At 40.2% G+C, this 16045-nt stretch overlaps 1 protein-coding gene across 1 annotated transcript in view; it reads right to left on the bottom strand.

Moving 5' to 3' along the window:
• LOC135499428 (uncharacterized) overlaps window positions 1–16045 on the bottom strand; it is a 35274-nt gene that overhangs the window by 6537 nt on the left and 12692 nt on the right. The window contains exons 3-11 of the mRNA XM_064790172.1: window positions 15105–15174; window positions 14243–14260; window positions 13243–13343; window positions 12629–12686; window positions 12174–12299; window positions 11661–11893; window positions 3560–7260; window positions 3083–3152; window positions 1448–1533 (exon numbers count right to left, since the gene is read on the bottom strand). Of these exons, the coding sequence (XP_064646242.1) occupies window positions 1448–1533; window positions 3083–3152; window positions 3560–7260; window positions 11661–11893; window positions 12174–12299; window positions 12629–12686; window positions 13243–13343; window positions 14243–14260; window positions 15105–15174 (4463 nt within the window). The remainder of the gene's footprint in view (window positions 1–1447; window positions 1534–3082; window positions 3153–3559; window positions 7261–11660; window positions 11894–12173; window positions 12300–12628; window positions 12687–13242; window positions 13344–14242; window positions 14261–15104; window positions 15175–16045) is intronic.

Below are 16045 nucleotides of genomic sequence, written 5' to 3'. Positions count from 1 at the left end.
ACAATCACCTAGCAAGCACAGAGGACAGAGATAGTTTTGGTAGGGTACCTCTCCGAAAATCAAAACTATCAATTGCAATAGCAAGACCACACCATGGTTTCTCCTAAAGGCTTTTCCCCTTATGATTTTTCTCTGTGTTTTTTGTTTCACCCGAGTCGCCAACATAATCTAACCTTTGACTAAATCTAAATGTCAAGTCAGATTTTTACGACAGACGTTATCTACAAAATGTTTCAAAGCATCCTTCCCAATTTTCAGCTGATTTGGTAAGCAGTGCACAGCATAATTTCAACTGTAATTTGAAAAGCATTTTTTGTTATGCCAAGTTGAAAAAAAAGTGTGGACAAAAATTGTGGAACTGGTTTCGAGAAATTCAAAAAGTCAGAAGCACGGTTTAGGAGAAGCAGTAGAGAATTGACAAGTGAAGATTAGAATGTACTCTAACCCAGGGATACCAATATGATACTCACATACAAATAGTGTACATGCAAACTAATGCAAAAACTGGAAGAATAAAACACAGAAAGAACTGGAATAATCTGCATGCTACTTTTAAAGTGATTATCACCCGCAAATTATTTAGGTTTTCATATTTTTCCGTTTTCACTCCCCTCAAGAATTAAGGGGCGCTGCAAGAACCTAGTACAATGTAACCGGCAGGTAATTTTGGGGAAAATGGATCTTCTTTATTACACTGTCGGGTAGAAAAGTGAGTGCCTTAGTCGGCATCAGATAGTATTGAAATGAAACCTGTCTGGTCGGTGATAATCACTTTAACAGGAATGGGACAATGGTTCAACATCAACTAAAACATGGGTCCCCCTGACATCAGGAGTTGACCCACGCAGGATGCTTTTTGAGGTATACACAGCAAAAATCATGTCCAGGACAAAAATGGGCAAGCCAAAGAGAAAGCAACCCCTAGCTGCAGGGAGGCACGATCATGCCGCCAATCCTTTCAGTGCCGACTTATCTTTCATTTCCCAAGTGCCGGGGGCTCGGCAAAAATCAGGTCACAGGGGCTTACAAGTTTGAGAAAGAAAACTGCCCTTTAAAGGAATCACCATAACCCTGGGAAGGGAACACTTCTGACCCTTTTTCAAAATACATCATAAAGATATGCATTACGCTAAGGCAAATGTGTCAAAGACGATGTGTCGAAATATTTCATATTACTGGTTGAAAATGATTTTTTGTCAACTATCCCAGCATCTTGCCCCGATATGTCTAATCCCAATCTTAACAATAGTCTCTACAAAGCTCGTTAAAAGGACTTCATGATCGTTGAGCCTGGTGAGTCCAGATGTTATTCCAGATGTGATGGCTTATCCTTATTACAAAACAGAGTCAGAGCTGACTGCATTTGCCTTATCCTAACGATATCTAGCCCAATGATATAATTATCCCAAAACCAAAAGAACATAAACCACTTCGCTGTTACACCTACCTTTGTTCGGTTTGATCGCACTAAACCCGCCTCCTGAAGAACATGAAGTTCTGTTGACAGATTGTCACTGGAGCCCCTCCACGAACCTGGAGTGAAAGAAAATAAAAATGATAATAATAGTGAATACTGTTCCCCACCAAATGCCTAAAGTCGAAAACTGGTCAGTATTGGGACTGTTCCCCAAAGCAAACAATAAAATTCTAACACAAATTATACACTGCCGGTACACAAGAAGTGTACTATCTTGCGTTCTGATGTGAAAGGTCCATATGTCCTCAACCCATTTCAAAAACATACTCAGGAAGTCAAGTCTGATTATGATATTCAGATTAAAGTTCTGGACGACCATTCTCTGTTTCTCAGTGTTTCTACTGAGTAACAGTGTGTTTCATTGTCGTTTTTAGTTGGTGCCAATTGCCTCCTTCTAGAGGATCTTTTTGCCATGCTTTCCTAAAATTTAGGCCAATAGTTGACAAGTAGGAATCGTACCCACAGCGTTCTTATCAACATGCCTGGACGACAATAACTACACCACTCCAGCCCTCCAAATGTCACTGATTAAAATGAATACGCTCTCGTGGCCTGGAATGTCTCAAGAGGAGTGACAAAATTGATCTTATAGACAAATATTCGACCAAAATGTCAACAGAGTTGTCGATCAAGGAATCATTGAGAAAAGAAATTTTTATTTAGAAAGCCCTTTGTTCATTAACCCTAAAGTAAGGTACAAGATATATTTCTAAAAAAGATCCTCACATCACCTCTTCCTTTATTGCACAGCCCCAACATGACACATAGAGGTCATGGTTTGGAAAATTCTTTAAATTTGACCAAGAAATTATGAAAAGTGAGTCCCTCTCCTTCTCTAAGTCTTAAATGTATTGACTATAATCAACTTTGGATCATTTCGACACTAACTTACCATCTAAGAAACAGAAATCAGACAGAATAGTTCCTAAATGGACCACAAAGTGCGAAACTTCTTTTGTGAATTCAATCTAATACTGGGCCCTGTTTCTAATCAAACCAGCCTAGACAATCCTACACGATATGATAATATCATTACAAATATGGGTGTTGGCACTATCTAGGACAGGGCGAGCCAATTCGGACATGTCAACAAGCTACTCAGAAATATAAAAGATAACCAATTTCCTTGCACCATATTTGTGTTATCGCATGGAGACACTTATTTTCGTTTATCTGTTTATTCACAGGGGACACTGGCGTGTAAAGATATTCACTTGAATGAGAGGGAAACTATAGGTAATTCTCAGCTTGAGTGAGATGGAAACTATATGTCATTCTCAGCTTGAGTGAGATGGAAATTATATGTAATTCTCAGCTTGAATGGGAAGGAAACTATATAGGTGTAATTCTCAGCTTGAGTGATATGGAAATTATATGTAATTCTCAGCTTGAATGAGAAGGAAACTATATAGGTGTAATTATCAGCTTGAATGATGGGGAAAGTACGTGTATATGTAAATCTGCGCTTGAATGACAGGGAATATATATGTCACTTACTTTAACCCCCCCCCCCTGATATTATAACAAAACTCTGAAATAATCACTTATAAAAACAACAACCAACACATTTTTAAGAGATTTAATGCAATAAAATGTGAAACTTACCTGATTGTGCAAGGTTATCTCTGGCAGCAAGTGTTTGTGTAGTAGCTTTGGGATCGTCTGTGTTATTGGACTGAAAATAAATGGACACTGGGCACTTTTTATGTGATCTCTCGTAGGAAATTCTCTCATTAATATCAAAGGTAGTCTATTGGTAAATCACCAGGCATTGCCAGGTAGCTCAGATTATGTCATTACATTTCAATCTTCTCAAAATGTTAAACATATTCTCATGTTCAAATAAACATTTTGTTTTTATAGTTTGTTTCAGGGGCAGCTCGAGATGCCCGGCCAGTGAGGGAGCATCCCGATAATTTTTGGATCAATTTACCAAAATTCTTGGTCAATTTAAAAATGTCCCAAAAATGAGTATGGGCACCTGCCCCTCAGTGTCTTCCCCAGGTTATACTACGGTGTTTTATGACTTACATCAGTTTTTTCTATCCGAGGAGCATAATCACACACGTGTGGAATACTCACAAGTTTAGAATCAACCCGACACGATTCACTTCCTTCTGTCAGCGATTTCCTATTCTTCGGCTTTCCCGTCATCTCCGCCTCATTGTGACCTTTGATCTTGCCCATCTGACGCTTCACAACCTTCTCAAGGATGTCTTCACGCTCTAGGAATACTGGACTGGTAGTGCCACCTGATGGCGGGAATGATGACCTCTCATGTTTTCGCGGAAAATGAGGTGAATTGGTTACGAATTGTGAACTTATGGATTTTGAATAATGATGGTCAACATTCCGATTGGACATGGAATTGCTGCCATGATTAGCAACAAAAGTCACATGACTAGAACTTGGAATATTCTGATTGGATAACGTAGCATGGTTACCATGGTTACTCAAAATCACGTGATTATCAGTAGAAACTGCTTTGTCTATGCTGTTCCCATCTTTATGAGAATTGTCACTATCTCGCACAGGAACGCAGTTTCTATTTTCATCCTCCATCAATAGAGGACTTGTCACTTTCATGGAATTTAGTTCAGGTCCAAGACTCCAGGTGGCACCACTAGATGAGGTACTAAATGTATTCGATAATCCAGTTTCAGACTGATTGGCCGTGTTCAAGAAAATCACAGAATCCACGTATCCTTCTCCATCATTGCTAGTTATTGAAAACGCACGGCTGCGCTTTCTGAGGCATTCGTCTCTGGGCGAATTGACAGAGCATTCTGATTGGTCAGAAAGTCCACTACTGATGGAAAATGAACAGCTTTGCTTCCGCTGACATCTGTCTGCAGACAAATAAACAGGAATTTCCGATCTTTCAGAAACAAGGAGCGGCTCTTCCACTTTAAGACATGTCCCGCATGTTAAATCCCCGGCAGATAGCCAAAATGTGTTCTGATGAAAACTGTAGAAGGATTTCGGCAACTTCGCATACGTTCTCAAGTACTGAGATATCTCACCAGAGGGAGCTGTTTTCTGGTTTTTCTCTGGCTCATAACAATAAAACCGTGGGTCTCGGAGGTTTGGTAGTGAAATAGATTGTGACATCTTCTGAAGTTGGTGTTTTTTGTTGCTAGCGCTGTCTATTGGTCCGTCGTGACTAGAAATGGGGCTGTAAGGAAGCCCCTCATATGCCCCACTATATTTATCCAAATGTTCAGCACTGAAAGAATCATCAGCACAAAATATTTCAGGGTCAACATCACTGTCTTGTGTCCATACGCAGTAACTATGTTCGACTGGTGCCGTCTGCTGATCAAACCTCTCCTCCATGTTCTTATCATGTGGAAAATTATAGTGCAATGTACTCCTTTCAAAGCCAACTGGAGATGAGGTAAATTGCCCGAAACATGATGTCGACACTTCTTCATCATCCAACCTCTCCTCCAAGTCATTCTCTACGTCACCTGGGGACGTGGCTATAACCACTTCTGCAGCAACTTCAGGTGCGGAATCATATTCAAAAAGACCCATCATCGTGAGCTCAACTTCTAAATCGGGGTCCATCTCCATGTCACGCTGTATAACTTTTCTTGGATTTCCAAATACTTTCGACTCCTTCCGATCAGTAACTGGAATCAAGTCAACGGAAATCTCTGTATTAGACGAACCCTTATCAGTTGCCCTGTCAACCAGATCAGCTTCTGAGGGAGACGGACTTTTATAAATGATGCGTTTGGTTATAATGTGATCTTCAACATGTTCTGTACCTCTGGGCTCTAAGTCAAAGCGGTCAATGATGGTCAACCGAGCTGGGACGGTGCGGGTCACTTTTGAACTCGTCAGTAAATCGTGGTGGTCAAAAAGGCTATCAGAGTCGACAGAACGATCAGATTTTTTAGGAGTCGATTGTGATAAATCACATGACATGCTGCAAAAACCACTTTCTGAAAATTCATCGGTTGACATATCTGTTCCAACTAAGGAATTCAGATCTGACGATTCCTTAATGGCGTCTAATTTGTACTGGATGCGCAGTTTACTTCTTTTCGCATCAGGATTCAGTTCTTTCTCGCCAATGTTCATCGGATCGAAAATAGGGCCATCTATATGCAGACTTACAGATTCCAACAACGACAAGTCCGTCTGCGTTTGTACATTTTCCAAATCAAGAGCAGCAATCTGAACACCGGCTGTCACCAATGTGTGCGGCCCTAGTTCAACCTGGACTCCAACATCCCAGAATTCGCCATCTTCGTCTCCAGACTCTTCATCACAGTAGTAATAAATGTCATAATCCCCATCCTTATTGACGTCCAAGGTTTCCTCCATTATCACCACCTCCTCTATTTCGTCCTCTACTTCCGATTTCTCCGAGTCTGATTCCGATGAACCAACATCCTTTAAACTCTCAACCAATGTTCGACTAAAGGGACCATCATCTTCTCCATCGGATGTGTCTTTCCAACCTCCAACTAGCGGTGCATCGAAGAGCCCCTCATGCGAAAATTCATCCGTAGGTGTACCACTGCCAGAGTCATCGCTGTAATCAGTACTCTCACTGGACATTGATACAAATCGCTTTCGCTTCGCCTCAAAGTCAAAATCCAAATCAAATTCTGAAATCCTGTTGGGTCGGTTACCAAACCCACCGGAAGCTGCCATGATATCTGTTCCTAAGCCCTTTTTTAACATAAGTCCCTCGAAGCCAGGCGTTGGACTCCCAGATCTTGGGGAGAAGGGCCCAAATGTTCTCTCTGGGCCAGGAAGTAGCCTATTATTATTCTCCTCTTCAGCATTTTCAAACTTTTGACCATTCAGCTTTTTCTCCATGTCTTTCCGCCGCTCATCACCAATCGCGCTTATGCGTTCCCGCAGTTCAACCTCTTCGCGCAGCTGCGACAGGTCATTTGGATCCACCGTTGTGAGGCCAGAACGCCGCCTACGAGGCTCAGACCCCGACTCAGCGGCTCCATCCACGTCATCTGGATTAGAACCACTCTCAGTCTTGTATGGCGATGATTTACCTACTCTAGCCCGACGCTTCCCATCTTTTACAGGGCTCCCTTCAGATGCTACTCGAGCTTTCCGAATTTTCTCCGCCTCCATCAACATTGCATTGAAACAACTAGAGCGGTCTTTTGTAGGTGTTGCATCCAAATCGATCCTCGGTGACTGGGGCCTTGGACTACGTGGCGACACTGGGCTGAGTGATTTAGAAGGACTGGCAGTCCCAAAGCTGGTCTCTAGATCCTCTTTAACAGGCTCAAGAGAAATTATCGGCAGTCCAAAATTCTGTGAGGGCGTTTCATTTTCAGACTCCGGGGTTGAGGAGCTAGAATCAAAGGATTCGGAACCTGACTCTTGTGATGACATCATGTGGACTACAGCGTGACTATTCAGGTCAGAGTCTAACCGAATCAAGCATGGTTTCCCCGGTGCGCTAAACCGTCGACTTATCAAAACAAAATCGCTAAAAATATCCCCAAGAACGCACCTTTTGACATTTTCTTTGAAATAATCCGGATAAGTGTCATAATGACCCTGTTCTGCGATACATAACTGGTTATCCGGATGCAATACGCTGTAAATTTTATCGGTTGATTTCTTCTTTCCCTCGAAGCTGCGGGTTCGTTGGTACTCGGCGTAAGACGGATGAAGGCTGCCATGTGACAACGAGGATTCACTAAACCTGCCAGGGATCCAGGGCATGTCGGCCTGCTGCTGCTGGAATATTTCATCAATGGCTGAACTCTCCTTTTGACCATCTTCAACATTTTCTGCAACGAGACAAAATTAAGACACAATGTTAGATTTCTTTTGGCCAACAATTTATTGCTCCAGGTTAGGACAGATTTTCATTTTCTAATATTTCAAATTCAATGATTCCCAAGCGCAGTCCATATACCGAATATCACTGGAATACAAATATTTTTTTCACATTTACAATAAGGTTTTTGTTAACTACAGACGCTTTTAGAATAACTAACAAAACTTCTTGAAAAGTTTCTTTTATGTTCTTCGAACCTTTTACTGACTTATACCAATTCTGACCACTATTACCTCTGCAGACCAAATTTTCAGGAAAATATTTCAGTCAGATGCTTTAGCAGCAATGGAAGCAGTTGTGTGCCCATCCGAAGGTGTCATTTTAGAAGCAAGACACACCTGAGGTTAAAGTTTAAGCATTTTTTGTTTTAACATGCTATATTAGCAAATGACTAGTGAATGGTGCTGAAAGAAACCAAATAAATTGTTACAATTTTGAACTTCTTAACCCAAATGCAGAATTGATTGATGCAAAAGCATAAACAACCACCGTTAAAGGAAGAAGTACTTGGTGCATGCAATACAAACAGATAGTTTTGTTTGTCAGGGGCGGATCCATGGGGGGGGGGGGGTGAAGAAAGAGGACACCCCATAGTCTAGGACCTTGACTGCAGCTGCCACTTTTAGTTTTGATCTATCCGAAGCTGCTTCTATACAATGCATCACCTCAACTAGACCAGCGACGGGCAAATGAACCCATGACCATTAGACTATGAGTTGGATACCTCAACACCCAAAGTAGGATGCTACCATTGTCCACAAACAATAGTAAAAGAATCTGGGGTACTATACATGAAGTCTAGCTACTTTCACAGGAACTATTCAATTAAATTAGAACATAAAACACCAACCAAGGACCAACAGAAAGACAATAATATTCTATTAGAAGAGATATTAACAAGATAATTAAGGAGCTTAGTTCTGAAACGAGATAAATAAATTTAGGCAAATTTCAGAAAAAATATGTCTTAGGTTAAGAATTTACATGTAATTCGCCAACAACAACATCTCGACTTGAACAATTTGCCTCAAATTTGCCTGACTTACACATCTTTATAAGCACATCTGTATGATGTAACAAACTCTATAATTTTAAAAACGGTCTGTTTATCTCGTTTAGGAACCAAATTCTTCCAAAATTAACAAAGCCAAACCCAGCCAATGCCATAACAAAATAAATACAAATGCAAGAGAGATAGCTATACAATGAAATTAAGGTTAAAACGTGCTGAGATTTAAGTCCTCGAACTCACTGCTGAGACTCCAATCCATCTGGCAAGGTAGTGATGATGTCACGATTCCAATGAGGTTTTCTCAACTGTTGGCAATCCAGAGTCCGTGACACCTCCAGGGTGCGCAGTTCCGGTTGCATTGCTTTCTGGCCCTAGTTGCTAGAAAGCATGTTACCTCCTCATCATGATGAAACCATGATGACACGTTGATACATGTACACAAAATAACATGTAAAAAAGATGTTACGAATCAACATGCTTTCTAACAACCGGGCCCTGTTGGTTGGGAGTCCTCAGTCCTTATACAACCATTAACAGATTCAATTCATAAATATTCATACTTTATTCACCTCGATTCACAATAGCTTGCTAGAAAATTTCTTTCTCTAGTATTTACAGCTACAGTGCAGATCAGAAGTAACATTCATCATTCACAGTGCAAAATACTTTTTAGTAGCACTGAAGTCGCTATCACCCATCTTTGCTGCGCGAATCCCACAGGCTGAACCTAAATTTCCAATCTATCGCCGACACAAAATATTTTGGGCAATTAGAACTTTGGCTTGATTTTGATTGCACATTTTAACCACCCTGCTACAGTAATTTCAGTTACTGCAGATGTTCTTTTTGTGGCCATAGATTTTGGTGATTATAAGCCAACGCAAAAATCCGAACATAAACGGCATGGGAACATTAGCAAGTGCCCGTCAAATGCATTGAAACGAATTCTGTTACAGTCAAATTTCTAAAATGCTGCACGCCATTATAGATATTACTTCTGACCAGCATTGCAGTAACATATTCACAGAAGTACTAGTCAAATACAACCTTTTATTTGTCACCGTCTATTAAAGCTCCAAGAGGAGGGCTGCCAAAACAACATCGATGCTGATACGCATTTCCGCACTTTCCCGAATTTGCCAATCGAGATACTACCTGCCAATTACACAGGAATTTGCCAATCGAGATACTTCCTGCCAATTACACAGGAATTTGCCAATCGAGATACCACCTGCCAATTACACAGGAATTTGCCAATTAAAATATTGATTGTCAATTACACAGGCAATTTGCCAATTGAGGTACTGACTGCCAATTACACAAGATTCAATTAAGATACTGGCTACAACTTAGAGGACTTTGCCAACTGATATACTGACTGCCAATTAACGAGGAATTTGTCAATTGAGATACTAACTGTCAATTGCGGAGGGATTTGCCAATTGAGATATTAACTGCCAATTACACAGGGTGATTTAAGCATGATCTAAGAATGATGTTTTAGCAACCCATTAAAATAATATGGAAGGAAAAGATATATTCAGCAGAAAGTATTCAACATCACAACAGAAACAACACAGCTTAATTGTAAAAGTCTAAAAGCCTAAGATTTTGTAAATGTGGCAGGCGCCACATGCAGCATCAACATTATTTAAAAGGGACCTACAAAGTAGAACAAATCGTTGTTACATTACATTATCAGTCCAAACATCACCTTGCAGTTAGGATAGGGTTACATACTGTTCAGACTGTCCCTTGTTACATGTTACTTTTCACCCAGGGTTTTTCACGTGTTACTGGAGACATGAAGAATTAACAAGACATTTCCAAAGAGTGGACTAGATAAGGCTCTGTATCCATTGACTGTTAACTTTTTCCATGTTACACGTTCGCCAATTGGAACTTTTGATACGCCACACACAAAATGAACCATTATTTTTTGGCGTATTGGACATTCCCATTGGTTATACAGTCTAAAGCATTGCATGATCCTCACACGCTGCTGCTTGTTCAAGGAACAATGCCACAAATCCACAACGGAACAACAAATGGATATACAGCCTTAAGTTCACTGTTGATGTCTTGTCATGTTTCAAGCCTTGTGACAAGTTTCAACTGTGACATATTTGTGACTCCTGAAACATGACACGTGACAATGTGAGACGTATATGTATGTACATCCACCAATATCAATCTGCTGTGTAGATGCATTGTTGCTAATGAACATGGTATTGTACATTGACACAACTGTTAGACCTTTCAGCATCCTTCTCGGACAAGACTTTACTGGATAGGGCTGGCCTGACTAGACTGCACTAGTTGGCAACACAAGAACTGTTTATAGAGTATAAGCTATTAAATGTGCAAGAGTATCACTACCAACTAATCCTTGCTCTAATATCAAGAGAAGAAATAAAATGTTTTAGAGACCCTGAGTGGGTAATGTACACAAGAAACGTGAACGATCTTTTTTTGGCATGGTAGTTTTTAGCATCACATCAAACATACTGGAATTCGCAAATGTTGCCACAAACTGAACTGTAAACATGGAATTATTTTACAATTTTCAAAGCAGAACGTTGTCATCAAAAGTAAAAATGACGTAATCCCTCATTTGCATAGCGCCATAGCAACCAGGAATCAAACCAAATGTTCATCTGGCGAAAGATGGAGTGTTTTGAGAGGGACCCTAGATGGCGTAACAGTTGAACTTGATGTCATATGTTCTGTATCCCTCAGAGCATTTAAGTCCAAAGTCGTAGGCCGCTCTGGAGATTTTGGCGTGCTTTTCGTCGTTTCTGTTCCTGTTCCATTTGCTTTGAGAGAGTTAGTCGAATCACTTGTCGGAAAATGTCTGCCGTTTAAGTCCAGGTTTTGAGGAATGTGATTGGAGCGTTGAAAGTTTTTATTGCTGTCGTAAGGCGGTGGAAGTACAGGTTGATTGTGGGATACATTTGTATTAGGCAAAATTGGTGGGAGAGTACTTTGAGTATCACTTATCATCACATCAGCACCTTTATTGTCTTTTGATGGTACACCGCTATGATAACCATTGTTGCCAAGCAACCTATCTTGGTCACTAGGCAACTCATCCTTGATTTGCATATCACCATGGCAACCACCAACATTTTGAGTATTATGACTTTTCTGTTGATTATCACAGACATTTTTCAAATGCACACCATGACTAGTTTTTTTAACATTTTCCTCTTGTTCCTCAGTTAGGGATTTGATAAAATCGTCGACATATTTTTTATAAAACCGGTGTGGCACGTCAAAGTTGACAAGATACGAGATCAAATCTTCTAGAGATTCAAAGAACATATTCTCAGCTTTACCTGCAGGTGAATTCGGGTGGTGACGAGAACGTTTCTGCTCCAAATACTCTGCAAGTTCTTGATTGTCATCAAGGAAGCGTTTCACGTCAATGCCATCGGCCTTTGATGGTTTCTTCAGGAAGCGTTCTGGAACTCGGCAAGCGAGATTACTCGTGTTTTGTTTATTTCCAAATCCAAGATTCAGTAGTATTTGTTCCGGGTCCCCCTTCCGTTCTTGAAGCAGAACCTCAACGCTAGAATTTTAAAATATTTTTGATCTTAGATTTTAAAATATTTTTCATTTTAGAATGACGATTTTTTTTGTATTCCACTAAAATTAAGGCTGGAAACCTTTCTTGATCTTTGTGTAATACATGTAGCAATGACAAATATTTGCACTAGTCCTCAGCCAAAGTCAATATTATCCATTCCGTCATAATTTCTCCTTCTTTATCATGGGTAAAAGTCATGCAAAATAATTGTGGGGAAGATGTCAACCTCTTCGCAGAAGAAATCTCTGAACTGCAGACCTACCTTGATATGTGTGAGCCGGTTGTCTGCATTGAGATTTCAGAGTTGAAGCTTTCACCATGGAGGCTCTTGCTCTTAAGCCACGCCAGGCGGCGTTTGGTCGAGGAGGGAGATGCAGATAGGGGGCGCCTGAAAATGACAAGTTTAATAGTGATCATAAGAAACACTTCATATTTTGCTGAAAATATTTAAATATTGAACTTTTTGTCGTTAATGGACGAATTGCAAACATTTCAACGTGTCAATTCCCCAGAGTATTGCACCTCACCTGCTCAGTCACTGAATTGTCTGACAATGTCAGCCTATGGACACACACCACAACTGTTCTCCGTAAAGGAACTTCTTTGGTATACAAATCAGAATTCCCATTTACCTAAAACTGACCTCTTTCTATGGGGATGCAGGAAACTCACATTTAGGGAGTGGGAAAGATCACTTTTACTGCTACATGTACTTACTTTGCAGGTGAGGCTTGTTTCGGCTCAGCGTTTTTTTCAGTGTTTGACATGCACTTGGCTGAAATATCAAACAGCGAGAATGGATCAGTTCAAATGTACAGCTGTACTTTGAAGTATTGTTTTTGCAAGTAGCTGTGATCCGTTTAGGGAAACCAAACAAGCCAGCAACCAAGGTTTGCTCATAATCTGATTGGTAATACCGGAGCTGCCCTTGACCACTGACTCGGACTCTTGGCTAGCCTGATCCCAGGTTCAAACCCACAGTCGACATGAGTTGTAAAGCATGTCTCTTTATCTTACTTGCCTAATTCCACCCAGGAGAATGAATTGGTGCTGGTCAGAAATACTCATGTTGCAGCTTTAGGGCCGTATCTAGCGGGGTGCAGTGGGGGACGCTAACTAGACGTCTCAAAGAAATGTGTTTTTATGCAGATTTGGCCCCTTATAGGACAAAAAGGTGTTCAGCCTCACTGACTCACTTGGAGTACATGGTCAAGAAATAAGAGGATTAGCAGTTGAGCCATTCATTTGTTGATGACAAGCCACCTATGGTCAGCTCAACCAACCGTGGAAACCAAACAACAAGTTGCTCATTTGAGGGACGCTTAGCTAACCTTCAGCACCGAGTGAGAGATCATCCTCTGAGCTTGGCCCCCGCTCTACGGGTGGTCGACTCTCCAGAGTCGCAACATCCTTCGTCCCCATGCCTTTCTTTCTGAAATAAGGAATTATGGCTATTAGCGATGATAAAGTAAACTGGATAGAAAACATTTTCCTCATAACTTTCACCAGGATGATCAGGGGTGGGGCAAATGCCCACCAGAATGATGGTGTCTTAGGCCGGGTTGGCGGAGTTCAGATTGTCATTTGTGAAGAAAGCCCACCACAGCCCCCATTGCAAGTTGAGCCTTTAACAGATCTACTGTGGAAGCAAAAACCTGACAAAGGGTTCTATTTTGCATTTTTAATCTCTGAAAGTATTGGGTTTCTACATGTAGAATAGAATCATTACCTTAATCTGTACTATTAAATAGGGAAGGACACATTTTGCAGGGGGACATTTAAAACTGCTACACCAGTGAGGAATGTGACAATTGTGCATGCTAGCCCTTTTGACCTAGTTCTGCAATAAGCTTGCAAGCCGGTGGTACATTCAGCTGCCATTCTAAGCTAACACCGCAGATAATAAATAAATGTAGCATCTTGCTCTGCATGAACATATATCACCATTAAAATGGAAATTTACAATGAGTACTTTGACTTTGACTGCTCATTACCAAAAAAATCAAAATGTGAGACCGAGACAGATAATCTGATATAGTATAGACAGTTGGGGATGTTCAGCTTTTAGGAAAAGACATCATTTTCTGTGACACACATTTTAGAAACACTGCAATTGGCTCCAGTCAGAAAACATGCGGATATTTTAAGGTCGATATGCCCTCTTGAATATTGTACATCATTTTGCGCATTTACATTATGTCGGGGTGAAATATCAGCCCTAGAATTTTGGACCTGACCAAAAAGGAATTGCAGTTTGGTAAACCTTTTGCAATCGCTGAGCCAGTTTTATTTTTCTACGGCATCGCCAACAAATGAGGAAAAAGCGCTTACCTACGCAAACCCCGACAACTACAAAATACGGAACAGTGTGAACATCATTTCTGTTCAGAGTAATTTAAAATGACAATGACAATGACAATGATACTACAAACTTCATGATGCTACTCGACTGGACATTTTACCTAAAGGCTTACTCTATTGCTAAAAAAACTGAAAATTGACCTCGAGTTTGAAATTTCCAAATTATGTAAAAAGTGTGAAGTGTGTAAAGTCACTGAATATAGATTTCAACAACGCTGTCGTGTAGCTGATATACAGTGTACAAATACTATAAATGCCAAGTTGCAGCGAATTTGCGTACATAATAAATGCACTAGGGCAATGTTTATCTTTATTTACCTGAGCCACTAGAAAATACAATCAATGAACACGAACGATGGAAGCCTTTCAAAAAAACAAGCACTTAGCACAATATGACAAGTGATTTTTAAGACCATCAATTGTATATCCTCTGTCCTCGGTTATGAGTCTTCCGAAAGAGCTAGGTTGACAATAGTCATATCCACCATTTTGCTATATAATCCAACAGTCCTAGCCTAATGTTTTGAACAGAATATCCTAGTATATTTCAAATTAACTGAACATTTCACAATTTTTGTTAATGTACCAGCAATAAATTAGCAAAGTAATATTTCACTCAAATAATTTATTCTATCTTTTTTTAATTACCTTGTGGCGCCAGAATTAAGTTTCAAGCGTTTTTGATAGGAAATTTACCACTAATTGTTGGCATATCTTTTGTCATAATGAGTCAGATTGAGATCTGTGAATTATACATTGGCGTTCGAATGATATTCAAAATAGCAAGGGACATTCCTTCTGACCAGGACAGTATCCATCCAATTGTACTTACAAATCTTTAGCTGCCTGTGGAAGGTTGTTGACCCATTCTCTCACGGCATTCTCCTTTGAACGTGATGGCCCTGAAAAACGAAAATCCAGAAACAGGCCGGTTATAAAATGATTAACACATCAGCTTTCAAGCATGAGATATAGCAACTGGCTCCAAATAATTACTTGGCCTAAATCCCAATGAAACGATCAGTGAGTACCTTTCACCCATGCGGGTGTAATGTGGGCACCACCAAATCGGGATGTAAACAAATGGTAAGGAGGTCGAACGCCCAATCGGGATGATAATCTTTTGCTGATGTCCCAACCATGCCGTGTTTTCCAAAAATTAAATTTGATTTCCATTGATTTTGTTGAAAGACCTGACTGTTGACATGACCATTCCTTGACCAGATTCTGAACCACTCTTCACAAAGGTACAACATTTCATATGAGGGCTTTCTGTTTGAGTTAAATCCTAGATTTCTTCACTATTTCCAAAAGAACTGCTCCGGTCCTTAAAGTGTTTGAGTCAAGTGCCCCTGAGGACAAAACGTCTTACCAACTTCCAAGATGGGAAACGTATTCGAAAGTGAACCAATTTTTCCAATTTAGAATTCAGACGCAGGTTTGCCCGAGGGAGGGAAGATAGGTATCTTATACATTTAAAGTCGGATTGAGAAGACAAATTTATATATTTCAAATGGAACAGTGATGTGTCTGTCCAATTCGGTTTTGAAGATACAGCCTTATATCAGGTGGAAAAACCTCTTCACAAACGTATTTGTAAACATTATCAAGGGATTTTACTAACTTATTTAAAACATTTTGACTATAAAACAAACAAACAATACTGACCTAAACATAATGAGGATAAATATCTAAACAGCACAGAGACAATATCCAAAACTAAATCTAAACATATCCATCTTGAGGTAAGGTTATCATGAGACGGAATCTGAA

This window comes from Lineus longissimus, chromosome 15 (genome assembly GCF_910592395.1).
Source record: "Lineus longissimus chromosome 15, tnLinLong1.2, whole genome shotgun sequence".
In the NCBI taxonomy this organism is placed as follows: Eukaryota; Metazoa; Nemertea; class Pilidiophora; order Heteronemertea; family Lineidae; genus Lineus; species Lineus longissimus.
Note: the sequence above shows the minus strand (reverse complement) of the source record. Positions and strands in the feature narration are given on the sequence as shown.